The 27,480-nt window shown below is 49.2% G+C and overlaps 1 protein-coding gene across 2 annotated transcripts; it reads left to right on the top strand.

Moving 5' to 3' along the window:
* The first annotated feature begins 578 nt into the window (after positions 1–578).
* On the top strand, positions 579–9,677 carry ISCU (iron-sulfur cluster assembly enzyme). Of its 2 annotated transcripts, XM_074295887.1 has the most exons (6): positions 579–1,233; positions 2,434–2,677; positions 4,631–4,744; positions 5,464–5,574; positions 6,607–6,685; positions 9,080–9,677. In XM_074295887.1, the coding sequence occupies exons 2-6, from the start codon at positions 2,570–2,572 to the stop codon at positions 9,169–9,171; spliced, it is 504 nt and encodes a 167-aa protein (XP_074151988.1). In that variant the 5' UTR covers positions 579–1,233; positions 2,434–2,569; the 3' UTR covers positions 9,172–9,677. The 2 variants fall into 2 exon arrangements, with proteins under 2 accessions (XP_074151988.1, XP_074151977.1); XM_074295876.1 differs by lacking the exon at positions 2,434–2,677 and having other exon boundaries at positions 592–1,233.
* Positions 9,678–27,480: the final 17,803 nt, after the last annotated feature.

Below are 27,480 nucleotides of genomic sequence, written 5' to 3'. Positions count from 1 at the left end.
CCGCACCGGGCCTGCACAGCACAGGCCCTCCGTGTCAGGGGGCCTTCGGTAACCGGGACCCTGGATGCGCTTCCCGAGGTTTCCCGAAGTTTCCGTCACTAGTTAGTGGAGATGACATATCCCTGCCCTTCCCATCCAGGCCCGGCTGGTAATAACAGCATTTAACGCTTCCAGGCTGCAGTTTTATAAAAGCGAACTCCCCTCACCCCTCGCCCTGCCAGGAAAGGACACAGAGGTGGGTCTGGCCCTGGATCGGGCAGCCTCAAACTCGGGACTGGACTCGTGCCCCGGGAGGAAGCCCGACCCGGGCCTCAGTCTCCTCGCCGGGTAGAGGACCCGTTCCGTCCCCGTCCTGTAAACATAGGCCAGGGGGCTGGCCGCATAGGTCTTTTCAGACGCGCAGGGCCCACGTGGCGGAGGTCAGCTTCTCCGGGCTTCGTTCCCTTGCCCAGGACCCGGCTCTTCTCTCCTCCGCCCCCGGGGGCGGCCGCCCAGGTGCCCAGAGTCCACTCCTGATGTCCTCGTGGGCGCGGCCGGGAGACAGGGGGCGTGGCCACGCGAGAGACAAAACCCGGAAGGCCCGCCACTAGGGTGCAGTCACGTGAAGAGAGCTGGGCAGAGCGCGGCCGCAAGGGCTCCCCTCCCATTACCCCGCCCCTCCCCCTCCATTCCCCCATCCCTCCCCCTCCTCCTCCCTTTCTCCCTCGGCCTAGCGGCCGCCCCGCTTTCCCCTCCGGCTTAGGCCCCCACCTCTGAGCCCTCTTTCTCCTTTCCTCCCCCTCCCCACCCCGCCCCGTGTTCCTCGCGTTTCCTCCCCTCTCCCCTTTCTCTCCTCCTCGCTCGGTCCCAGCTCGGCCCCGCCCCCCAGTTCCGCCCCGCCCCCGCCCGGTAGACCCCACCCCCACCTGCTAGGGCCCCGCCCCCCTCACTTTCTAGAGTCCAGTCGAACTGGGTCCCGCCCCCTCACTCTCTCCACCCCTTCGCCTTCGGCACTACCCGCCCGATTTGGGCCCCGTCCCTTCGACTACCTTCCCTAGCACCGAGCTCCGCCCCCCAGACTGTCGGCCGCGGCCCCGCCTCCTCAGCGGTTCAGCATTCAGACACAACATGGCAGCGGCGGCGGCGAAGGCCGGATTGGCAGGGTTGAGGCGAGCGGCCTCGGTGGTGTGCCTACGCACTCGTCGGCCGCCCCTCCGGGAGCTCTCGGCTCCGGCCCGCCTGTACCATAAGAAGGTAGGGGCCGCGGCGCGCCTGGGAAAGCGGGGTCGTTGGAGACAGGGATGACGCCGTTAGTTAGAAGCGGCGCGCCCCTCCTGCGCCTGCGCGCCCCTCCCCCCTCTCGGCGTGCGCATGCGCACCCGGCAGTGTCCGTATGTCCTCTGAGCATCCCCCCCCCCAATCTCCTAGGGCGCCGGCTGAGCTGGTCGGGATTACAAGCATTTAATAAGCACCTACTGTGTGCCAGGCACATAGATAAACAGGGGACAGCGCCCTGAAAAAGGGACTGACTCGTAGAGAGGAGGAAAGTGGTCATTGCAGTGGGAGAGTGACCGTTGGGGAAACAGGTTCAGAGAAGAAGGCGTGGGGTCCATGGCTCCTTGGCGAGGCGGGGCCCTTAAACACCCCAGGGTGCTGCCTGTGGGGGGGCTTACAGTAGTGAGCCCAGGTAGCGGAACTTTGGGAATTAGGCAGAAAGGCCGCTCCCTTGCTGGGCCGGAGTGCCGGCTTAATCCGCGTGGGCTGGCGTGGAGGACCCGGCCCCTGCGCGCGGCGGTCGTGCCCCGCACCCACTGCAAAGCCAAAGTCACTCCGCCATTGCGCCCCCCTTCAGCTCCCCGCCAGGAAACGTCGGGAGTGGCCTCTGAACTTGGGGTCTCCCGGTCTCCGGGCTTACCATTCATTATTACACCTGCCGCCCGTGCACAGAAGGAAACTGAGGCGCTGGTAAATGTCGGAGCTGGGCTCGGCCCCGCCCGCAGGGAGATCCGAAAGCTTTAGTTCTTATTGGAGGGCCCAGATTTATGCACGTGAAACAAAGTAGCAATGATTCAGACCCCTGCGGTTTCACCGCAGCTGGTCCTCCTTTTCTCAGTGCGTGCTTCAATGACGACTTTTGTCCAGACCGGTCTGTGTGCTCAGTGCCTGGTACACCCTAGGTGCTTAATAAATGTTGACTTGCTCTTAGCTAGGCCGACCTCCAGGCAAGCGGCCTCCCCTCCCACTCTGGCAGGTGTTGCCGGCACAGCTCCTGGGCCACGAAAAGTTTCCCGCTTTATGGCCTCCAGCTTTACTGCAAAGCACTTTATGGTGAGGTGGCAGGCTCAGCGTCACCCCCTTTTCCACATCAGAAGCAGGAGTTGGTCTCCGTCTGAGAGCCAGAGGCCACACGGCCGGGATTTGACCCCAATCTAGGGCTCCTTTCTACTCTACCAGCAGGAAGGATTCTGAGCAGATCAGCCCTAAGTTCCCTCCTGGTCTAGACGAGTCAGGACTGCCTCTCTATGAGCTGCTTTGGTCTTAAAGCAAAGAGCTCTGAAGCAGCGGGTGATGATCAGGGCTGCAGAAGGGGATGTCAGACTGCCAGGAACCCGAGGCTCCCACGGGGAAGGGGACTTGCTGTCAGCCTGGATCTCCTCACCCCCGCCGCCTCCTTCCATGTCAGGTCCACCTGTCTCTGGTATGTTGGTGCTGGGGGGCTGGGGAGAAGCCAGGAGAGCAGGGGGCAAATGATAACCCGGTACTCGGTGATGGCCCGGGCGGGAAGGGCCGTCCTCTGGAAAACCACCTGATCCGTGTGGGACTCCTGGAAAAAATCTGCATCAAGGAGCTGTTCTCTTCAGGCCCTGCCTTAGAGCCCTTTGGTTTTTTCCTAAGGAAACAGCACCGGTCAGATTTTGGGGGTGGGCCCAGGTGACCCCTATGGTCCCTTTGAGGTCCTGATCATTTTCTTATGGTAGCGAGCATTAATATAACAGGTTAAGGCTGGGGAAGTTTTTGACCACTCTGACCTCGTTTGACCCTCACAAGAACATCTGACCCCTGGGTATCCGCTCCTTCCCGCCTTGTTGCTGTGGCCGATCCCACATCTGACCCCCGGTGTCCACTCCCTGGCCCTGCGGGATACGTCCAAGTCCAGACGGGCCAGCTGCAGTTCCGCCTGCCTCTCCTGCCTCCAAAGAAGGGGGAGGAGGGTCTGTGACGATGATGAGGTTTTCCCGGGAATTTACTCCCCACCCCTGAGGCAGCTGTGGTTGACCCGGAGCTGGTTCAGCAGCCAGTCTGATAGACCCAGGAGGTTCCTCATGCTCTGGGCTGTCCCCAGCCCGACACTGACCCAGGAAGGAGTTTAACAGGAAGTAGAAACCTGTGCGGGCTGGGCTGGGGTAGTCAAGTGCGCCCCTGCTTTAGCACCTGCTTACTGGGACCTTCTTCCTGGAAAGAGCTGCTGGGACTGGGCAGCCCTGGGGGAACAGCCAGAAGTCTTTCCAGCTCTCTTGGTGGGGGGAAGGGGGGATTGCTCTAAACCAGGGGTTCTCAAACTACCCGCTGAGGACATTTATGCGCCCGCCGGGTTATGGCAAATGGGCTGGGGGGGGGGAGACAGAGTGAGCTTTTGTTTTTACTCTGGTCCGGCCCTCCCACAGTCTGAGGGACAGGGAACTGGCCCCTGTTTTAAAAGTTTGAGGCCCCTGCTCTAAAGTGAGTGTGACAGATTTTCCCTAAGGGTCTCATGGCCTGGGCTTCCCAGATGTTCTCACGGCGCAGTGTGCAGTTAAGGGGCCAAGCTCTGGACAGTCAGGCTGGGACCTGGCATCGGGGCGTGTACTTGTTGGGGGGGGGGGGCTCCAGTTACTGCATTCTGTAGTTGTGCCTTGTGTACCTCCCTCATTGCAGCCTCCACTTCTGGGGTGGGTTGGGAATGGCCTCGGGCCGACTTTCAGCGTCTGGTCTGAAGCAGCTGGGATAGCGGCTCCTCTTTCTACATTAGGGGACCCCTGGTCTGCTCCCCCATGACTCATGTCCCTTTCCCCTAAGCTCGCCACTAGAGGCACTTGCCGAGTGGGCCAGCCCGCCTGCCCCTTGTGCCATAAGCTGGGCCCTTGTCCTGCCCACTGAGGACTCTCCGGGCGCCGGCCCCTCGGTGCTTTGGGCCAGAGCATCATGGACTCATGGGCATCCACACGGGCCTATGGAGCAAAATAAAGTACAATGAGATGGATACTAGCCAAGCTTTAAATTGTATCCTTTTGTGGCCCAGGCCCATTTCTATTGGAGTGTGGCTCTAGCCCGCCTTGGTAGAAGGAGTTTCTCCATCGGCAAAGTGGAATTTCCAGTCCCTGTCCCCATGGTGACCAGTGAATCGGACACCGCTGCAGGCAGGCCGAGTCGCCCTGGTCTTTGTGCCCCCAGGGAGCCAGTGACCGGCTGCATGGACGTTAACCCCCAGCAGTCCTGATGAAGCAGACACAGGAAGGTGCCGCTGAGTTTGGAGGAGGGGGAATGCCCTGGGAGAGCCGGCTTCATGCCACGGTCCAGGGTTACAGGCGGAGCATTTCACAGGGGCCTTGGTCCCCTCTGCTCCCCCAAAGGGAAGGAAATCTCTGTTGATTTTACAATCCTCTCATTTCAGGTGGTCGACCACTACGAGAACCCCAGAAACGTAGGGTCCCTGGACAAGAAATCCAAAAATGTCGGCACTGGGTTGGTAGGGGCGCCGGCCTGTGGGGATGTTATGAAATTACAGGTGAGAGCGGGTTTCATCTTTCTCAAAAAGTCACATGACTGCCGTCCACTCTGCCCCCCTCTCCTTAGCTGGGCTAAGTTCTCACTAAATTCATGGACTGTGATTAGCAGAAGGCAAGGGGTGACCCTAATGGGGGGCACTGTTTTGAACAAGGTGAACCCCAAAGCTGGGATCCTATAAGCCTAATTCATTATCAGTCATATTAAGCCTAGCAGCTGCGAATGTTTTTGTTTGAACAAATTCTAACTTGGCCCCGTCATGGGTGAGGACAGGCCGCTCTGAGCTGGGACATCCCCTTGTAGCTGGTGACCTCTCCAGGAGGCGGGGGGCGGGGCTGGGCTGTTTTTGAGTTACTCTAGGTCAACAATTGCCTCATCATGATGGGGAGGAGCCCGATTCTCTGCCTGCCAGAGGTTTTCCCTCTTATCTGGGAGTACAGAAATGGGCCGGCCGAGAACTGGAACAGGCCTCAGGACACAAGAAAAAGCCGTAGTCTGAACCCAGAACCGGAGCAAAGCATTCCAGCTCCTGGCATTGAGGTCTCTGGCTAGGCCAGGGGCTGGACAGGCCGGGAAGGGGCTGTCTTGAGTGGGTGTTGGCCGGTGACTTGGAATGAGTCAGGTGTTAAATGTCTAAAATGGAGCAGAAGTCCCCGATGGGGGCCCAGACAGGCCCTGGAACCCCATCACCCAGGGACACGGGCCACTTTGCTTTTCTAGATCCAAGTGGATGAAAAAGGGAAGATTGTGGATGCCCGGTTCAAGACGTTTGGCTGTGGCTCTGCCATCGCTTCGAGCTCCCTGGCCACTGAGTGGGTTAAAGGGAAAACGGTAAGACAGTGACCGGCTTCCCATGCCGAGCTCCCCCCTGCCGCTCTCGAAGGAGTTTTTGGGAGATGATGGAGTCTGGGGGTGGGGGAGGTCTCTTTCACATCAGTTTAATCAGCCAGCAGGCGGGCATCCCTTCTGGGCTCAGGCCCTCGCTTGCACCCCAGCAGCCCCCAGTGTCGGGCAGCAGCCTTTGGATCCTCTCAGAGGCGAGGGGCAGTCAGATGTCGCAGCCATGGCAGGGGCAGGCCGGGGTTCCATCCTTATCAGCACCCCAGGCCATGGGTCTGACTGGGGCAGTACACACACGTACAACAGAACACAGTATCTGAAACATAGTAGGTGCTTAATAAATGCTCCAGGTGAGAGGCAGCAGAGAAGGGTGGGAAAGTCAGCTGCATGGACATCGGGGGGAAGGAGTCCGGGCTAGACCACTGTTCCCCCTTCCTTGTTCTGGCTCTTGGGCTGCTGTCGGGCACGAGGGGGCAGCGCCATGATGCCCAGAGTCAGCAGGACTGGGCTCTCAGAGTTCAGATCCAGCCTTGGACACTTCCTAGCTGGGTGAACCCTGGGCAAGTCACCTAACCCTGCCTGCCTCAGTTTCCCCAACTGGAAAATGAGTAGGAGAAGGAAATGGCTACACATGCCGGTATCTGTGCCAGGAAAACCCACATGGGGTCCCAGAGAGACGGGCACAGAGGCTAAGAGGGCACCAGCTGTCATTTCTTTGGGGGATCAGCAGACGTCCCCACACGGTCTCTAGCCTTATTCATCTCCTTTCCTGCTCCTGTCCTTGGACTTGGTGACCAGCAAACTTTTGCTCATTCACAGCATCAAGGGCTGAACTAGGAGCCCTCGGCCCTGTTTATCGTGGACTGTCCGGGCTCGGTGGGTTCTAGGCACTAAGCAGAAACACCCACTGCCTGGTTCCAAATAGGGCGGAGGGAGGGCGGAAATGGGTGATAAAGGAAGGGGGCCGTGGTGGAAGCTGTCTCTATGCTCTGACACTCGTGTCTTTTCATTCACAACTCTCAGGTGGAAGAGGCCTTAACCATCAAGAACACCGACATCGCCAAGGAGTTGTGCCTCCCCCCGGTGAAGCTGCACTGCTCCAGTAAGTCAGGGCCCTGCCGAGAGGCCGCCGACCCCGTGTGGGACAGACGAGGACCTGGCGTCCGCCTGAGGGGGGAGGGGCAGGGGGGCCTCTGGCGGTCCCAGAGCTCTCAGGGTGCAGGAGGTCTGTGGCCTGGGGAGATCCCAGCCTTGCAGGGCGCTGTCCGTCTCTGCCCCATGGGGTCCTGACCCCCGTGTCCTATTTCTCGTCACTGGGAGGGCCATGGGGCTCCACATAGGGACTGTGGGAGTCCAGCTGCACTCCTGCTGTGTCCCCTGCACGTTCTCCAAAGGGGAGGCGCTTCGTTGGGCAGCTCTGTGAGCTTTTCAGTCTCTCCCAGCATTGGATCCCAAAATTAAGTGTTTCCTCCATCCTCCCAGCGGTTCCAGGAGTGAGCCAGGTCATGCTGCTCTCCTGGACTCCACGGGTCTGTTCTCTGCTTCAGGAAGAGTGGGAAGGGCCCCTGAGAAAGAAGGGAACGAAAGTTGAGCCTTGAGAAGGATTTGTGATCCCCCAGGCTGCTAGCCTCAGGCCAGGGGCCAGCCCTTCTGTTACCTGTGACCCTGGGCCATTGCTGACTTAGGATACTTAGCCCTTCGTTCTGGCTTCTCCTGAGACCTCCCTGAGCCTTAACTGCCATATCTCTGTTGTCAGGGCTCCTCATCCACTGTCACAAAGGGATCTCAGAAGCTCCCTAATGGAGCTTCTGGACAGCCCCCCAGTAAGGGGTCCGCTCCTCAGTAAGGGGTCCTCCCTTCAGTAAGGGCACACCTGCCTGTGCTGGAGGCCCTTCTGGGATGGGCCCCGGGCCTCTTGCCTCTTCCTTCCTCATCCTTGCCATAGTTCCAGGAGAACCTGGCCCAAGGTCACGACCTCTGATGGGTGTCCAGACCCTCAAGCCCAGGCTTTGCTCACCACGATGCTTGACCTCTGGTAGAATGTCCCATGGCCCCCTTGCACCACGCCACTTCCTCACAGCCTGGAAACTGCTGCTTAGCCACTGGGTGGCTTCAGACTAAGGGTGGGAAGGGCCAGTGAGTGCTGGGGGCTAAGCCGGCCTGATTGGGCTTGGGAAGTGAAGGGGGAGAGCAGCTGGTCCAGGTCAGTGGCAAGAAACTTGGGAACAGCCTCCAGGCCTGCAGTGGGCTGCTGGGAGTTAGGAGGGGGCTGGATCCCAACCCCTATGAGGGAAGCTCTAAGGACACTCCCACAAGGATCCAGATCGGGAGAGGGAATCCAGAAAGGTGGGGGGGGGGGCTCTGAGGCAGAGGGGAGGAGGAGGCTTTGAATACCTGGAGGCAATAGGGAGCCATGGAGTTAATGGAGTAGGGATCTGCTCTGAGAGGAGGCTGGTTGTCCAGCTGGTTAATGAGGAGCCTGAGGGGAGGGCAGGAGGGTTCAGAGGTCCTTCCTAGGGAGCCATGGCTGGGCGAGCTCTCCCAAGTCCAGACCCTCTCCAAGGGCTCTTAGATGCCATGAGTCCAGCCCCTTTCCTTATAGGCAAGAAAGCAAGGTCATAACGTAAGAATTCGAACTCAGAGCTTCCAATGCAGCTTCCAGCTCTGTCCCTTCTTCCCCACGTGGGAAAGCCGTCTTCTCTCCACAGGCTAAACCTCCTGCTCTGGCTCTCCTCGTCTAAATGCCCTCTGGCTTGTGGAGAATGGAAATTGAACCCAGGTTTGGGCCCTGCTTCTCAGGGCGGCCTAAGATTGTGGTCACTTAGAACCCTAAGACCCCTAGATCTTCTTCAGGCAAGTTATCTGGCCACTGTGTCCCGATGTGAGTTTGTGAAATGGCTAAGGTTATGGCGGGACATCTTTCCCATCACGTTTTATCCCAGTTAGTTTCAACTTGTCAGTTTTGGGGGAATCTTGGACTTTTTGTCCAGTGTAGCTTCCCCTGCCCCCTGCTCTGTGTCCTCTGCAGATGTGACAAATGCTATCCAGAATAAATTGGAAATATCAAAATATTAAATAAAAATGATGTAGATCAGTCCCAACTGACCAGGGGACCAAAGCAAGGTACTCTTGCTAAATGTTTATTGGATGAACAAATGAATGAGGTGGACTCTGAACGCCACAACAGGGAGTGGAGGATCTCAGAGCTGGGCCAGTGGCCTGGGATGAGGGGGATAGGTGGAACGGGGGTGAGGATTGGACAAAATCAATGCAGACTTTTGTCAAAAAACTGGGACCACGAACTCAGATGGGGCCAACTCTGTGCTGACGAAGCTGCTGGTGCCTCTTTGCGGGCTGCTCCATCACAGGTTGCCATTTGGGGGTTCCCCAGTCCAGTTTTAAGACAGTTTGCCCTTTCTAGTAGTTTCAAAATGTCAGCCTTCATCTCCCTCCTTCTTCCTCTCCTTTTCTCCTCCCTTCCTTTCTTCTTTCCTAGTGCTTGCTGAAGATGCAATCAAGGCTGCCCTGGCGGACTACAAACTGAAGCAGGGCACCGCAAAGAAAGAGGAACCCGAGGAGAAGAAGTGATTGCCCCCCCGCCCCGCTCCCCCACTCCCGCTGCGGCCTGCAGGCTGGCTGGGCTGTCCAGGCTCCCCTTCCAGTGCAGTCGATCTCACCATAGAGCTTAGGAAGCTCTTGTACCCCAATAAAAGCGCTATGTGGTAATCACACACAATGTCCTCCTGTTCTGCTAGCAGCTCTGATCCCTGTGAAGTGCACACCTTGTCTTCTCTGTCCTTGGGCTCGCTTCTATACCATCACCCACCTCGAGGCCTGATGAGACTGGATATTGTGAATTGCATGCTCTGTGTTAACCTTGACAGATACTGGAACCCCAAAATGGCTTTCACCTGAAGGGGATGACTGTGATTTAGCACTTAATTCACCTGAGTGGGTTTGGGGAAAAGAGTTATTGCTATGGATTGCCTTGGTATAAATATTTGAAAGAACCATTATTGTACATAAAAAAGATCTATCTATACATACATCTATGCATATATATATATAAAGCATAATAAAATCCTATAAGAATCCATCTGTCCTCAGTCGGCTCTTGTCTTGTGGATCACTCGCTGTCCCCTCAAAGGCATTCAGTGGGTGGTTCTGGGCAGTCCGCTTCCTAGCGCACACACACAAGGCACTTCAAGGTGCTTGGTTCCTGTTACAAAGAGGAAGACACGACGGGATTGATTCGTTTTTCTCAGTGAGCATCCTTTGCAGACTATTTCAGAGCTCCAACATCTTGTTCCAGAGGCCCTGAAGGCCTCACAAAAGCATGGTGTTCCCTCTTCCCCCTCTATTTACCTGGCAGAATCCTACAATTTGTTGTTTACAAGAAATACATTTAAAGCAGAGTGATGCAGAGTAAAGGTAAAAGGCTGGAGCAGGATCTATTATGCTTCAGGTGAAGTCAAAAAGCAGGGGTAGCCATCCTGATCTCGGATCAAGCAAAAACAGATCTCATTAAAACATAAGGAACATATCCTACTAAACATATCCTACTAAAGGGTACCATAGATAATGAAACAATATCAATACTAAACACGTATGCACAAGTGGTATAGCATGCAAATTCCTAGAGGAGAAATTATGAGAGCTGCAAGAAGAAATAGATAGTAAAACTACACTAGTGGGGGATCTCAATCTTGCACTCTCAGAACTAGATAAATTGAACCACAAATTAAGTTGTGATAAACAGAATTCTAGAAAAGTTAGGTATGATAGACCTCTGCAGAAAATTGAATGAAGACACTTACTCTTTTTTTACTCTTTTTTTTTTTTTTTTTTTTTTTACTCGGCAGTAATTGGAACCTATACAAAAATTGGTCATGTGTTAGGGCATAAAAACTCTCAAAATCAAAGGCAGAAATAGTAAATGCATTTTTTCCCAGATCAGGATGCAATAAAGAGCCAGAGGAAAATAGAACAAAAATTAATTGGAAACTCAATAATCTCATCCTAAAGAACGAGTGGGTGAAACGACAAATAGACACAATCGATAATTTCATCCAAGAGAATGATGATAATGAGACAACACACCAAAATTTGTGGGATGCAGCCAAGGCAGTTCTTAAGGGAAATTTTATATCTTTAGATGCTTACTTGCATAAAATAAAGAGAAGATCAATGAATTGGGCTTGCAACTAAAAAAGCTAGAAAAAGAACAAATTAAAAACCTCCAATGAAATACCAAATTTGAAATTATGAAAATAAAAGGGGAGATTAATAAAACTGAGTAAGAAAACTTGAATTAATAAAGCTGAGTTGGTTTTATGGAAAAACCAACAAAATAGACCTTTAGTTAATTTGAGTAGAAAAAGGAAAGAAAACCAATTTGTTAGTATCAAAAATGAATAGGGAGAACTTTCCACCAATGAAGAGGAAATTAGAGCAATAATTAGGAGTTATTTTGCCCAACTATATGGCAATAAATCTGATAATCTAAGTGAAATGAAGTAATATAGATTGCTCTGATTAACAAAAGAGGAAATAAAGTACTTAAATAGTCCCATTTTAGAAAAAGAGTTTGAACAAGCATTAAAAAAAAAATTCCTGGTTATCTTCCTGATTTTTCAGAATCTTTTTGAGTCATGCCATGTGGAGCCTTTATTTTCAGGAAGAAGGTTCACCCAACCCCCTTAAGACTCCAAGACCCTGGGGGGGGGAGAACCCCAGTTTATAGAGAGGACTATATTCCCATGCAGTCCAGCCCCCCAGTAGTTTTGGATTTGCTTCCAAGATGGGGTTTTTACTAGAGAACCTACCAAGAGTTACCCAGACCAGGTGGGCCAGGATGGGACAATGGGGCTATCAACCGAGTTTCTGGGGACGCGTGCTCAGCCGCACTCTGTCTGGCCACTTGGGGGCATCCATCTACCAAGGACATTTATCCTCAGGCGGCCTTGAAATTGAGACCTGGCTTGCTAAGGGAGACCTGGGTCCGTTATAGACGGCCTCTCCGTTTTTAGGGTGGTATGCCAAAGGCTCACACTTGTTGCCCTTGAAAGAATGCTGGGTTTAGAATCAGATGATTTGAGATTCAAGGCCCAAATCTGCTAATATTAATGTTGATAATAACAGATTTACATAGCACTTAACAGTTTGGAAAGGGATTTATTTATGTAGGTGATGATCTCTCAGTCTTACAGCCTCCAGAGGAAGGTTCCATAGACATTTCCTACCAATAGAGATAACCGTCCGTCTCTTGGAGACTTTGGAATCAGCTGCGTCTTCGTGTCTTCCGAAGCTTTCTCTACCCAAGCTGCCTTGCACGGAGTAAATAGTTGATGCTTATTTTTTGAAATTACAAAAGTTCAACTCACGGTGAGGTCAAGTATCACACCAGGAAAATCCCCCTGACCATCGGAGCTGTCCCAAAGGAATCCAGACCATCTCGGGAGGCGCCCGACGCCCATCACCAGCCGGCCAGCGAGCCGAGGCTGGCCCCCGTTTTAGTGAGAAGTCCTTTCAGGTTTGGGCCGGGCCGGAGGGCCTGCCTCCTTCCAGGGCTGAAATCCTCTGGAACGTCAGAGGGCCTTCTCTGTGCAGCTCACTCCGTGCTCCAACTGTGACATCAGTCTGGAATTCGCATTTTTCCTCGGCTAGAAAATCTCTGTGGACCATGAGCTGTTTGGATTTCCAACGCTTGGAAGATGAGGTCAGATGTCCCATGAGGGAGAGCGCTTGCTCTCGGTGAAAAATAAGGCCTTTGGAATAACCTCTTCCCACTCCACTCTGGGATGGACCGTTATGGTGCTGGGGGTGCAGATCCGGGCACAGTGCCCGGTACCTGGTAGGCAATTAATAAGTGCTTTGGAAGGGTTATCATCATATCCCTTCCCGTGGGCTCGTGGTCAAGCTCAGGGGAGGAGGCCGGAGAATCCTGCTTTTCTGGGTCCGACAGAGAGGGCCTCGGTTGCTGTTTGTGCCTGGCCTCCGGGTCAGTCTCCCCCCTTCCTCGAGCCCCCCCACATTTCGATAGCCCTCTGCATCAGATCTTGGCTTCTGCTGAGGCGATGATTAATCTCTCCCAAGCGGCCCCCGATGCTGGGTACAAACTCTGAGATACCTCCTGACCCTGTTGACAGAAGGCAGGGAAGAGAGGGAGGTGGGGGAACGGGTCATCCTTCACTCTTCCAGGCAAAGAGAAAAGGGAAAGGGAGCCAGACCCATAAATCAGCCAAGTGCGGCACTTCAGAAGCCATCTGCAGTGACCCCTGCTTTCACCGAGGAGGAAACCGAGCCCCAATTTCAGCCCTCGAACTTGGAAGGAGGAGCCCTGGATTCAGATCCAGCCCTTAAAGCTCACTAGCCAGGGGATGCGGAAGCCTGGTTTTTAACCAGACCCTGCCCAAGACACACCGCTGGACTGCAGTGATCCAACAAGGAAAGGTCCTCCCCTTCTCAGTTTGTTTGTGAGGAGAAATGGGACATCACACATCTGTAGGATGGCCATCCCATACATGGTGATCGAAAGGAAGAGGAAGAAAAGGAACGTGCATTCATTAAGTGCCTACTGTATTCCAGGCACTGTCTAAGGCTTTACAAATATCGTCTCCTCAATAGCCTCTCCCCCCAAGATCTTCCTGCTGCCTCTCACAGGGTCTGAAATTCCACCCGTGGAGATTCACTCCTTTGGATGCTAAAGGTTTCCAAGATTCCTTAGGAAAAGAGAGGAGTCTCAGCTAGAGCCGCTGAGGGTTTGTTTCACCCAGTCTGGCCAGAGGGAATGAGAATGAGCAAAAAGTCACAGGGGGAAGGGGCAAGAGAGCGGGGTTCTGCTCTGGAGTGGCCTTCCAACCTCCGACCTTCTCGCTTGTTCTGCTCCGTAAAGTGAAGACATTAAACAATAAAAACTAATAGACTTTCATATACTTAACTGCATTTAGTTATTTATATTAGTATAATTAGTTATACAAAAGTAATGTAGTCACTTGTACAATATCAAATCCTATCAATTATATTGATATAATGAATTTCATTAATCAATGTGGTCGAGTATATTAATCGGTGTAATTAATTGGCCAATGCGATAAATGAATATAATTGTTATTATTAAAATGTAGGACTTGGGATTGAGCTGGAAGGAACCTTAGTCCAGCTGGTCCAAGTCCTCACTTTACAGAGAGGGAAACTGACGCCCAGAGAGAGGACGTTGCAGGTCACATGGGAAGACACGGCAAAGCTAGGATTCGAATCCAGGCCCCCGGCATCCGCTCACACGCTTGGTACGAGTGGCCGCCAGCTGTGAGTGTGTGACTTTGGACTTTGCAAAACAATTTCTCCTACTTCCTCTCCTTGGTTCTGCAGGATGTATAATATGCAAACCATGATCTGTGTTTTACAGGGAAGGAGACTGAGGAAAAGCATTTTTTAAAAAGTCCAAAAAACAAATCATAGGAGTCTGAAACGAAGTGGAACCTAGAGATTATCTGCTCCAACCTCCCCCTCCATCTTACAGAGATAGGCCCGGAAATGGCGTCATGGAACAGTTGTCCTGGCTCGGAGGACCCAGGTTCGAATGATGACTCCGCCACCCCGGACCACTCAATTCTTTCTGAACTTCCTTACCCATAAGGTTGGGGTGCTAGACTCCGTATCCCCACAGTCCTGGCTCCAGTTCTTTTGTTTTGTTTTGTTTTGATTTTTGTTTTTTGTTTTTCCTGAGGCTGGGGTTAAGTGACTTGCTCAGGGTCACACAGTAGGAAGGGTTAAGTGTCTGAGACCACATTTGAACTCAAGTCCTCCTGAATTCGAGGCCAGTGCTCTATCCACTGCGCCACCTAGCTGCCCCCATCCAGTTCTTATTCTATGATCCTATTATGGACTCCGAGGCCATGGGAGCCAGTCCTGGACCCCAAGGCCTCCTGGACCCTTCTTTAATCCCAGGAGGGACGGATCTGTGGGGGCTCATAACCTGTCTGTGTCCTGGACCCCTTGGGCAGTCAGGCTGTTGGACCTTTCTCAGAATCATGTTTTTAAATGAAGAAAATGCTCAGTTTCAGTTAGAAGTGAGTGAACCGAAAGTTGTAACTTCTTTTCTCAGATCCAAGCTCAAGGACCCTGCCAGTCCCCTGTCGCACTCCTGGGAGCCGAACGGGGGAGGGGGGAGTGATGGGCAGCAGGCACAAGAGGGGAAAGTGGGGCTGCCAGGCCCGGAGTGGGGCACGGGGTGAGGGCAAAGCCACACTCTGCTGATCTGGCCACTTGGCCCAAGGCTGGCTCTGCTGCGAGTCCCTGAGCCAACGTGTGAGTCACACTTGTTTATTCAGCCTAGCAACCAGCCCTCACCCCCCCCCCCCAAGAACAATTCCACGTCCTTCCACGTCCACTTGCCCAGCCCCTGCTGGCTCCCCATCCATGGAGAACTTCCCCTCGCCCGCCTGTGCCCAGCGCCCTTAACCCAATCAGGTTGTGCCAGCGGGCGGCGACTGGAACAAAAATAAGGCACAACTGGTCGTTTCCAGCATGTCTCTCCCGGGATTAAAACAGGAAATAGTCAGCATAGCTCCAGCAGTCACAGGGAACTCTGCTGACAGAGCAGAGCCGGATGGCTCACACCGCATTGTCTCCCCTCTCTGCGATGTGGAGAGGTTAGACTCCGGATGTCGGGGAGAGAGGGCCCAAGTCTAGAACATGGGATGCATGGGGGCCCTGGAATCTTGGCCAGGCCACTTCCCTTCGCCAGGACTCAGTTTCCCCCTCTGTCACCTTAAGGAGGGTATAGAACAAGGATTTTTTTTTTAATAGTCTTTGAATGTTAAAGATGCTAAACCTCGTGTTCCAAGTTTTTCTCCCTCCCTCCTCCTATAGACAATAATCCACTATAGGTTAAATATCTGCAATTCTAAACATATCTCCATATGTTGCCCAAGAAAAATCAGATCAAAAGGGGAAAAAATATGAAAAAGAAAAAAAAAAAAGCTAACAAACAAACAATAAAAAGAGTGAAAATTCTGTGCTTTGATGCCCGCTCAGTCCCCACAGTCTCTCTCTGGGTGCAGACGGGTCTCTCCATCCCAAGTCTATTGGAATTGGTCTGAATCACCTCATTGTTGACAAGAGCCACGTCAGGATTGATCATCACATAATCTTGCTGTTGTGTACAATGTTCTCTTGGTTCTGCTCCCTTCACTCAGCATCGGTTCCTGTCAGTCTCTCCAGGCCTCTCAGAAATCATTCTGAGACCGTTTTTTATAGAACAATAATATTCCTATACCATCCCTTAGTCAGTCATTCCCCAAATGATGGGCGTCCACTGTACAGTTCCCAGTTTCTTGCCTCTACAAAAAGCGCTGCTATAAACATTTCTGCACATGTGGCTCCTTTTCCCATTTTTATGATTTCTTCGGGATACAGGCCTGTAGAGTAGAGACACTTGGAACAAGCATTCTTTAGACTTTCTATGTCATGGGCCCCTTTACCCCTTCTCTGTTAAAAATTCATGTTTGTTGCCTTGGAGAGGGCCCTGTAGGGGGGGAGGGGAAAAAATTTAGAACACAAAGTTTTTGCAAAGGTGAATATTAAAAACTATCTTTGCGTGTATTTAGAAAAATAAGATCCTACTGAAAAATAAATAAAGAAAAAAAAGTCAAGCAAAACAAATTTATTGACTTCAGGTTAAGAATCTCTGGACTAAATGTTTTTGAAAGATTTGTCCAGGTCTCACTTTCTGGGTTCTAAGGGACCTCCCAGCTCTGATATTAAAAACTCTAGTTCCTTTCCATCTCTATGTTCTATTCTATTTTATGTTCACATTCTATGTCCTGAAACTCTTCAGAGCTGGGACATCCCCTGTTCTAAGGCCCCTCCAGCCCTAACATCCCCTGTTCTAAGGCCCCTCCAGCCCTGACATCCCCTGTTCTAAGGCCCCTCCCAGCTCTGACATCCCCTGTTCTAAGACCCCCCAGCCCTGACATCCCCTGTTCTAAGGCCCCTCCAGCCCTGACATCCCCTGTTCTAAGGCCCCTCCCAGCCCTGACATCCCCTGTTCTAGGCTCCCTCCCAGCCCTGACATCCCCTGTTCTAAGGCCCCTCCCAGCCCTGACATTCTTTTCCCTTCCCAGTTTGGACATCTTCCTAAGATCTTTTCCAAGTCTGACATTCCCCGTTCTGTGGTTTCCCCCACATTTCTCCGTTTTGTGAAACGAGGCCATTTTCAGAAGGTCACAAATACAGAAACAAACAGGAAAGCACCAACTGAATCACCGGTGCTGGCTGTGGGCCCAAACCACTTCCCTGAGCCCTCTGACTGGTAGATATGGAGGAATCTGCCTTGTAAATAGCGAGTCATTGACCTACCTTAAAGGCCTTCACTTAAACCTCACCATCAGCTCTACCCTTCTGCATTGTAATTAGGAATTTTTGCACTTGGGGAAAGTCTCTCAAACTGTTTCCAGGAAAAGTTGAGCTGGAGTGTAAGAGATGAAGGACACAGCCCACAATTTGATAGCTTCCTGTTTTGACTAATTATTTGTGCTAACTCTAGGCTTAGCTCTTTGAGGCTAAAAGACTAAATACTGTACTTGTAAATTTATTACCCTAAGACAAAGCTCCAGTTGTCCTACCCTAGTTACATATCTACTGCCCTGTGCCATACACTCTGCTCTCCATTTAATTCCAAATTTCTTATCTCTTGAATATCTCTTTCAACAATTAGGTTAAATCCCAGGCACTTCATTAAGATTATAGGATTATAGGCTTTAGAGCTGGAAGGGACCTTTGAGATCATCCTTAAAAAAAAAAAAAAAAAAAAGTCAACTCATTCAAAACACAGTTCATTTTCTTTCTTCCCCAAACTATCCCCCTTTCCAACTTTCTAGTGCTGCCTAGGGCACCATTACTCCTCCACTTTGTCATCTCAGCAGTATCTAGCCTTGAAGATGGAATATAAACTTTTCTTTTGGGCCCTGAAAGCCCTTCACAACTTGGACCCTTCCTAACTTTCCATCTTTATTGAACATTGTCCCCCTTCTTGTACTCGAATCAGCAAAATGGCATTCTCACTGTTCTTCACACACAGCATTCCATCTACTGTCTCCACACCTTTGCCTCAGCCGTCCCTTCTGCCTGGAATGCCCTTCTTCCTTATCATTCAAATCTCTAATTTTCCTTTCCTAGATCCTGAGCCTTTTCCCCAACCGTTAGGGCCCTCCCTCCCAAGCCATCCTGTATTTATGATGAACACACACAATATGACACGTAAATAACATATGTTTATATGTAACATGTCATAGCATTTAACAGCTATACTGACATATTGTAGTTCTATTTAATATATAACAATGCATCACATAATAATAGGCATACATAGGGGCAGCTAGGGGGCGCAGTGGATAGAGCACTAGCACTGGAGTCAGGAGGACCCGAGTTCAAATCTGCTCTTACTTAATACTTCCTGGCTGTGTGGCCCTGGGCAAGTCACTTAACCCCAATTGCCTCAGGAAAAAAAAAAAAAAAGAAAGAAAGAAATAGTCCTACATGCACACAACTAATATAACAATGTATTTAACATATCACAACCCTCCCTATTATACATGTATATATGCACACGTGCGTGTTGTATTTGTATCTAATGTCTATTATAATGCATCATAATTTATGCACATACAGACATTATATATGTTACATTTATATATTGATTAGTCACAAATACATGCATGTATACATGTGTGTATAGGTTATGTTTGTGTTTAATATATTACAGCATCTCATATAATACATATACTCACATAGATTTTAGATTCGTGTGTAATATATCACAGGATAGCATATAATGCATGCATATATACACCCGTGTTACATTTATATCTCTTGCAATCTATCCTATACACTTACACATATTATACATGTTATATGTATACATATATTCACACATATTGTTATTTTACTATCACCTATTATAATGCAGCATATAATTGATCTTGATATACATATGCATTTGATGTGTATATATAATATATGTATACATAAACATTATAATACACAGATACCTGCAGGTGTGTGTGTGTATGTGTGTGTGTTTGTGTATGTGTGTGTGTTTGTGTGTGTGTGTTTGCGTATGTGTGTGTTTGTGTTTGTGTATGTGTGTGTATGTTTATGTGTGTGTTTGTGTATGCGTGTGTGTATGTGTGTGTGTTTGTGTATGTGTGTTTGTGTGTGTGTGTTTGTGTATGTGTGTGTTTGTGTGTGTTTGTGTATGTATGTGTGTGTGTTTTTGTGTGTGTTTGTATATATGTGTGTATGTGTGTGTTTGCGTGTGTGTGTGTTTGTGTATGTGTGTGTGTTTGTGTATGTGTGTGTTTGTGTGTGTGTTTGTGTACGTGTGTGTATGTGGATGTATGTGTTTGTGTGTGTATGTGTGTGTTTGCGTGTGTGTGTGTTTGTGTATGTGTGTGTGTGTTTGTGTATGTGTGTGTTTGTGTGTGTGTTTGTGTACGTGTGTGTATGTGGATGTATGTGTTTGTGTGTGTTTGTGTATGTGTGTGTGTTTGTGTGTGTATGTGGATGTATGTGTTTGTGTGTGTTTGTGTATGTGTGTGTTTGTGTGTTTGTGTATGTGTGTGTTTGTGTATGTGTTTATGTGTGTTTGTATATGTGTGTGTGTTTGTGTATGTGTTTGTGTGTATGTGTGTGTATGTTTATGTGTGTGTTTGTGTATGTGTGTGTGTTTGTGTGTATGTGTGTGTGTGTTTGTGTGTGTGTGTATGTGTGTGTGTTTGTGTATGTGTGTGTTTGTGTATGTGTGTGTTTGCGTATGTGTGTGTTTGTGTTTGTGTATGTGTGTGTTTGTTTATGTGTGTGTTTGTGTATGTGTGTTTGTGTATGTGTGTGTTTGTGTGTGTGTTTGTGTATGTGTGTGTTTGTGTGTGTGTTTGTGTATGTATGTGTGTGTGTGTTTTTGTGTGTGTTTGTATATGTGTGTGTATGTGTGTGTTTGCGTGTGTGTGTGTTTGTGTATGTGTGTGTTTGTGTGTGTGTTTGTGTATGTGTGTGTTTGTATATGTGTTTATGTGTGTTTGTACATGTGTGTGTGTTTGTGTATGTGTATGTGTGTTTGTGTGTGTGTGTTTGTATATGTGTGTGTGTGTATGTGTGTGTGTGTGTGTGTGTGTTCAGAGAGGGCCAGATCTCTAAAAGATCATACATCCAGATGACGTCTCAGGATCTTTCCCATCCATCAACAAGGTTAGCGAGCGTCAGGGCTCTGTTGTTAGCTGGGCCAGGACAATCACCTCCAGTTGGTGGATGAGGAGACTGGAGCAGAGGGCGGTACAAGGACTGACTTGTCCAGCCATCCCTTTAGAAGATGAAAGGCCCACTATATCCCCCGATTTCCCCAGCGCTGCTTGCTTTCTACAGTAGCAACAATATGGTACCCCCTGACTGGGGGAAAGGCCTGGATAAATCCTGTTGAAAAATAGAATGGAGCATTCGTTATTGGACTGTAAGAAATGAGAAACAAGAGCCTTCCTCTCCACTTAGAAGTTGGGATCTTCCAAATATGGAAATATGTTTAAAAGAATTGCATCTATTTAATCTGTATCAGATTACTTGCTGTCTTGGGGAGGGGGCAGGGAAGGAAGGGAGGGAGAACAATTTGAAACACAAAATCTTACAAAAATGAATGCTGAGATGGCATCAGATCTTAGGGGTTCCTGACTCCTCGCTGTCTCATAATTCACCCCCCGACAGCAATCCAGCCATGGCCACACAGGGCTTTAATGGCCGAGTCGAGAGGCAGACCTCTAACTTCAGACTCCAATGTTTTCTCTACTTTGTCCCAGTTTCTGACAAGAAAGGAAGGAGATTTCACGAGTGTTTGGGTTTCCACACCTGTGGTAGCTGAGCTCCGCCTGGCTCTGGCCCAGATCCCCTCTCACTCTCCCCTCCAAAACAGATGACGATTTTATGGGACCACCCAAGAGGGCCCAAGCTCTCGGCCCCTCTCGGCAGCCACTCTTCCCCTCCAGAGGACCAGACACCATTGAGACTCTTGGCTGATGTCATCGGGACCAGAGAACAGCTGTGGCTCACTCTCTTTTTCTATCCACCTTCCAAAGGCAACAAGCCCCTCCGGAGGGAAGACTGGGTCTTGGTAGCATTGGGCCTATCTTGTCAGCCCTGATATAGATCCTATATTAGAACCCGGTCTCAGACAATTACTAGCTGTGTGAACCTGGGCAAGTCACTTCACTCTGTTTACCTCAGTTTCCTCATCTGTAAATTGAACTGGAGAAGGAAATGGCTCCAGTATCTTTGCAAAAAAAAAAAAAAAATGAGGCCATGAAGAATTGGACATAACTTAACCAACAAATAACAACAATAGGCTAAAAAATTGACATCAGTTTTTTTTTTTTCAATTGTTTTTGCTTTTTTGAAAAAAAAAGTCTTTGTTCTAAAGGATGGCTCTCTGGGAAGGGAAAGGGAGAAGGATAAAAGGAAAGGCCTAGGTGATGTAAAAACAATAGATAATGAAAGAAATCTATTTTAAAATAATATTCTATTTTTTTCCTGAGTTATATGGCAATTTTAAGCTTTAGCTTTAAAAAACGTTGAATCCCAAATCTTTTCCTTTCCCTCTCCTCCCCCTCCTTACATTTTATCATTTTAGTCATATTGTGAACAAAAACATACACAAAGGGGAAAAAAAGAGGGAAAATGCTATGTTGTGAAACACACTCAGTTCCCACAGTCCTCTCTCTTGTAGATGGCTCTCTTCATCACGAGATCATTGGAACTGGCCTGGATCATCTCAGTGTTGAAGAGAGTCACGTCCATCAGATTTCATCATTGCATAGTCTTCTTGTTGCCGTGTACAATACCCTCCTGGCTCTGCTCGTTTCTCTTAGCTTCAGTCCCTGTAAGTCTCTCCAGGCCTCTCTGACCAGTGGTCTCCATGATCTCTCTGGTCAGCATGTGGTCCCCAGGTTCCTGCCTTTGCTTTTCCACGGGCCCCAGAACATCAGCCCCTGCTTAATGATAACCTGCTAGAATGTGATCATAGAAAGCACTGGGTACCAGCCGGTAGGTGACACACAAAACCCTGGGCTCGGAATCAGGAAGGCTCAATTTTACGAGTTCAAATCTAGCCTCAGACACTTATGAGCTGGTTGACTCTGGGCAAGTCAAATATTCCCCATCTGGAAAATGAGTGAAGAAGGAAATGGCAAAGTGCTCCAGTGTCTTTGCCAAGAAAACCCCACCTAGGACTCGGCTGAAATGACAAAGCAACAACCCCACCACCCTATCGGTCTCAGTCCCACTCTTGGGTACAAAGGGCAAGATAGAACTATGGCTGTTTGGATAACCTTGCCCTGGAGCAGAGCCGTCTCTCTGCCATTGCCTTATCTCTTCCCTCCAGCCCATAGGATAGAGGGTTGAAATGGATCTTAGGTCCTTCCATTTTCAGAGAAAGGGACTTGCCTAAAGTCACCGAGATTGCCAAACATCATCTCAGTCTGTGTTGGGAAAAACATCAGAGACCATTCCTCCAATGCCCATTTGTAAAATGAGGAACTGAGACCGAGGGAGGTCCCATCAGTGGGCAAAGCCATCATCGCCTCTCCTGTCCCCACCATGCTTTTGTGTCCGGGGACAGCTCCCCCACCTGGAGCCCACCCTCCCAGGGCCCTCTCCTAGAAGGGATCCCCTCGCCCAGACCGGGCCTTGGTCCCCACCACTATCTCCAAAGCTGTGTCTGGGAGGATACCCTAATCCGGGCACTGAAGCCAGTATCCGGTGGCAGCGGGGAATGGCAGGAACCAATTTACTAGCAGCCGTTTTATTTTATACGGTGCAGCTGCTGCTATAAAGCCTCCCCCTGCCCAGGAGAACAGAGCCAGCAGCTGCAAGGGAATTTGTGAGGGCAACCTGAGCTGGGCCAAATCCCCCCAGCGGCAGGGATGGGGGAGGAAGAGAAGAGAAAAAAGGAGAGGCTCATTTATGGGGGGAAGGGGAGAAAGAGGGCCCTCAGATCCAGGGGCTTCTATGCGACCACAGCTGCTGATTTCGGTTCACAGACCCTTACCTAAGGGGAGGCCACTGGGGTACTGGCCCAGGTTGCTGGGATTTAGTCAGTATTCCTCTTTCTCTGAGACAGAAACAATAAGTGTGATAGAATAATTAGTTAAACTCCTTGACCCAAGTACTGCTGTACCCCAGTCCGTGAGACTGCCATGTCCCTCTTTGCAGTGCTTTAAAGATAGGGGTGTCTTAGTAAATATTTAACAACCAGCTCTCTGGGGTGGGGAGGGGAGAATTATAGCTATAACACTCTAAGTTAAATCTGCATTATCCACATTTTCACCATCACTTTATTGAATCTAGAAAATAAAAATAAGACAATAGATCAAACTCTGATTTGTACGTAGCATTTGCTGTTTTCCTAGGTGTAAATACTCTTGCAGGAAATTTAAGAAGTGGCTTTCACAAACCACCAGAGCTGGTTCCAGCACGGCCCCTGCTAGGTTCTATGTGTCTCTCCCCACAATGTTTGTTTCATCATTCTCACTGGAAACTTGTGTCCCAAAATCCAACATTTCTCCCTCAATGGCACCTAACTTTGTCTGTAAAAGTTGAATGGAAGGCCCCTTTTTTGCTGCTCACCCCACGCAGCAGAATTGCTAGTTCTTAGTTCTTTAAGACAGTATCTGGTGGGCAGGGTGGGACACCTCTTCCAAGCAGACAGGTAGATCCCAGGTGGATGGATGACTCCCTAACCCACCTTCTTCAGAAAAGCACAAAGGGCCAATTTCCCTCTCCCAGGGAACCTGCAGCAGAATCCCTATTCAGGAATATAAAGAATGACTCCATGTGTCTTGGTGGGGAAATGTGTCCAGAGAGGAGCAATCTGGTCGGGGAAGGGACTTGGGAACTGTGTCACGGGAGGGTGGACAAAAGCTTTTGGGGGTATTAATCCAGAAGGAGAAAAGCTCATTAGAGAGACCCTCCATCTTTGAGATCCCTTCTGGTTTGGACCTTCTGATTTGGGATTCATTCATTCATGCAAGGAATCTTTTCCAAGTACTTAAGATGAGAAGGGACTCTGGGAGAGCCATTTAATGTCTCAGTTCCTGGAGGAAGCTCAGTGAGAGCTTAAAGTATAGAAGAGACATGATGTACATTGGCTGAAGGAAAAAGACATTTCCTAAGTTCCTCAAAAAACCCAATTCTACTGGGGAAGGAAATGGAAGAGGGGCATCTGAAGGGCTATTATTGGAAGGAGGCACCAGATTTCGCTTGTCCCTTAGAGAGCAAAACTAGGACCAGTGGGGTAAGTTACTTATTTTGGCTCATAAAAATGGAAGAACTCCCTATTAATTGTTGTTTAGCCATGTCTGACTCTTTGTGAGCCCATGTGGGGTTTTCTTTGTTTTGTTTTTTAATAGCTTTTTATTTTCCCAAATACACGTGAAAATAATTTTCAATGTTCACCTTTGCAAAAGCTTGTATTCCAAATTTTTCTCCCTCCCCTAGACAGCAAGCAATACCATATAGTTTAAATGTGCAATTCTTCTAAATGTATTTCCATATTCATCATGCTGAGCAAGGAAAATCAGATCAAAAGAAAAAAAAAAACACAAGAGGAGAAAAAAAGAGCAAACAAACAACCACAACAACGAAGGTGAAAGTCCTTTGTTGTGATCCACATTCAGTCTACCATCACAAATTTATTGGAATTATTTTGAATCGCCTCATTGTTGAAAAGAGCTACATCCATCAAAATTAATAATCGCACAATCTTGCTTTTGCTTTGTACAATGTTTTCTTAGTTCTACTCATTTTACTCAGCATCAGTTCCTGTCAGTCTCTCCAGGCCTTTCTGAAATCATCCTGCTGGTCATTTCTTACAGAACAATAATATTCCATAACCTTCATATACCAGAACTTATTCAGCCATTCCCCAACTGATGGGCAGCCACTCAGTTTCCAGTTTCTTGCTATTATGAAAAGGGTTGCTACAAAAGTTTTTGCACATGTGGGTCCCTTTCCCTCCTCTCCTTGAGACATAAGCCCAGTAAAAACATTACTGGATCAAAGGGTATGCACAATTTAGTCGCCCTTTGGGCACAGAATTGCTCCAGAATGTTTGGATCAGTTCACAACTCCACCAACAATGTATCAGTGTCCCAGTTTTCCCATACCCCCTCCAACATTTATCTTTTCCTGTCATCTTAACCAATCTGAGAGGCATGAGGTGATACCTCAGAGATGTCTTAATTTGCATTTCTCTAATCAATAGTGATTTAGAGCATTTTTTTCACATGACTAGAAATCAGCTTAAATTTCTTCGTCTGAAAATTGTCTGTTTGTATCCTTTGATCATTTATCGATTGGCGAACATTCGGGGTTTTCTTGCCAAAGATACTGGAGTGTTCTGCCATTTCCTTCTCCAACTCATTTGAGAGATGAGAAACTGAGGCAAACAAAGTGAGGGGACTTACCCAGAATCTTACAGACAGTAAATGTCTGAGGCTTGACTTGTCCTCAGGTCTTCCTGACAGTAGCCTGGGCACTCTATCCACTGTGCCACCTAGCTTTTCTATTAATTAGCACCGACCAAAAGTGAGACAGTTGTTCTAAAGGTAGTGAGGTCCTTGTGAGTAGGCCGAATGAGCAGGTGCTGGGAGTCGTTCTAGAGCAGAAGCGTCAAATCCAGGATGTTCGAGGCACACCACGGGTCCAGGGGCAAACAATGTGTACCTGCGAGGATGCTTCTGAAAAGGTACACGGCCCTGCTTTTGCATGGGGTAGAAGGCCGAACTAAGAGAAGGCCTGGGGGTGGAGGGGAGTGGGAAGGGAAGGAAAGAGCAGAGGGGGAAGGGGAAGAGGACCAATTTTCTGGCTGGAAGCCCCGGGCCCTGGATTCCCACATCCCTAGGTCTCTCGCTTCCGCAGACTGAGTTTTATTGGTTGCCGAGAGCTTTTCTTCCTCACCACTAAGACAGAGGAAAAAGTTGGCAGAGTAACAGCCTCCATCCCGGCCCTCAGCCTTCAGCCTCCTCCCCATCCCCTGGGGGCAGATGTGAGTTTTATTTGGCACATCTCTGGACATTTTTACAAGCAAGGGACAGAAGAAGGGCTGTTCAGACATTGGCAGGGACCCCAACAAGCCTAACAATGGTCTCCTAGGCTCACCTCTCGTCCTCCTCCTCCCCCAGCTGGATAGAGAGGCTTCCAAGTGATTTCTCCTCCCCGTTCTTGGTGGGAGCAAGGGTGGTGACCCCTCCATGGAGGCTGGGCTGAGGAGTAGGAAGAAAAGAGATCTGAATTCTCAGCTCATCTCAACTTTCCAAGCTGATTGACCTTCGGCAACTGCTAACTAATCTGGGTCTCAGTTTCCCTATCTGTAAAATTAAGGACCTCAACTAAATCTTCAATTCAACAGCCATTTGTTAACTCCTTGGGGACAGAGAAACAAAAATCAAACCGTCTCTACATAGAGGGGAAGGAGGGAGGATAGAGAATTTGAGATAGAAATTTGAGAAGTCGGTGAATAAATACACTTAAGGCAGGGTATGAAGCACACTCAGCTGGGAGGCCGGGGAAAGGCTTTCTGAGCTGAGCCTTGAAGGCAATCAAGTGGGCTGAGCTCCAAAGTCCATTCTGAATCTTCACCTCCTAGCATCTCCCTGCCTTCAACTCATACTTACGGATTGGTCACAATTCTTGGGATTCGGTCACCTCATATGGAAAAGGAGAGGGTCAGACTTGAAGAACCAGGAAGCTCTGAGTTCAAATCCTACCTTACATACTTACTAGCTGTATGAGGACCCTATTTCATTTATTAATTAGAGATCTTGAAGTCCAGTAGGTCCCTTCTAGTTCTAAATCTCTGGTCCTGTTACAGAATATAGAAAAGTGGGCTTAATCCACAATTAGTTTGGATCCCCAGAGCGAGGTCACTGTTTCTGCCCCCCCTTTGTGCTCCCCCCTTTAGAACACTGAGAAGTTTTCTTTTGCTCTATTTCTATTGCTTACAAGCCCTCATTTGATGTGTTCATTCCAGTATCAGTTACTGAGTTAACACCTCCTCAACATCCATTTTACCTGTGCTTTAATTTCAATATCAATTAGCTGATTAATGTCAATTAACTTTTGCAAAGGATTATTGACTCAGAAGCCACAGCAAGATCCAAACTAGCTCAGAATGGTCCCAAACTTAGAAGCGGTGACCACCCAATAGTCCCCCAGTTAAATTCAGTTCTGAATGGGGCACCCAATGGACAAATCATGCCCTTTCTTTTTCTTTTTCTTTTTTTTTTTTTTTTTTTTTTCCTGAGGCTGGGGTTAAGTGACTTGCCTAGGGTCACACAGCTAGGAAATGTTAAGTGTCTGAGATCAGATTTGAACTTGGGTCCTCCTGAATTCAAGGCTGGTGCTCTATCCACTGCGCCCCCTAGCGGCCCCAAATCATGCCCTTCCTTGCAGGACATCTTAGCTGCACTGGATCCAGCAAGCTCCCCCTCTGAGCTGGGGGACTGCCTGTTATTGCTGGCAAATCCTGCTATAGATTCTAGCTGCTAGCTTCTCTGACCTTTAAAACTCACAAGGTTATCTCCAGGTTCATTCTGTTTCTAATAATCATCTAAAATCAGCACAGAATAACACAATTCTGGCAAAAGTATGGTCGTGCCACGCCGTCACGGCCATGCGGCAGCCAGGGAGAAAGCTGGCCCACGACTTATCCCGTGCTTGCAACCTCAAGGTAGTTCTTTCTCCTCCCCCAAAAGAAAATTAGGAAGAGAGAGAAATTTCATCTGATTGCACCTTTTTTATGCACACTGAAGAACCAATTTAAAGACTTTTGGTTACTCCATAGCAATATAACAGAAA

The sequence above is a fragment of the Sminthopsis crassicaudata genome, chromosome 1 (genome assembly GCF_048593235.1).
Source record: "Sminthopsis crassicaudata isolate SCR6 chromosome 1, ASM4859323v1, whole genome shotgun sequence".
NCBI lineage: Eukaryota > Metazoa > Chordata > Mammalia > Dasyuromorphia > Dasyuridae > Sminthopsis > Sminthopsis crassicaudata.
This window is presented reverse-complemented; position numbering and strand designations above follow the sequence as displayed.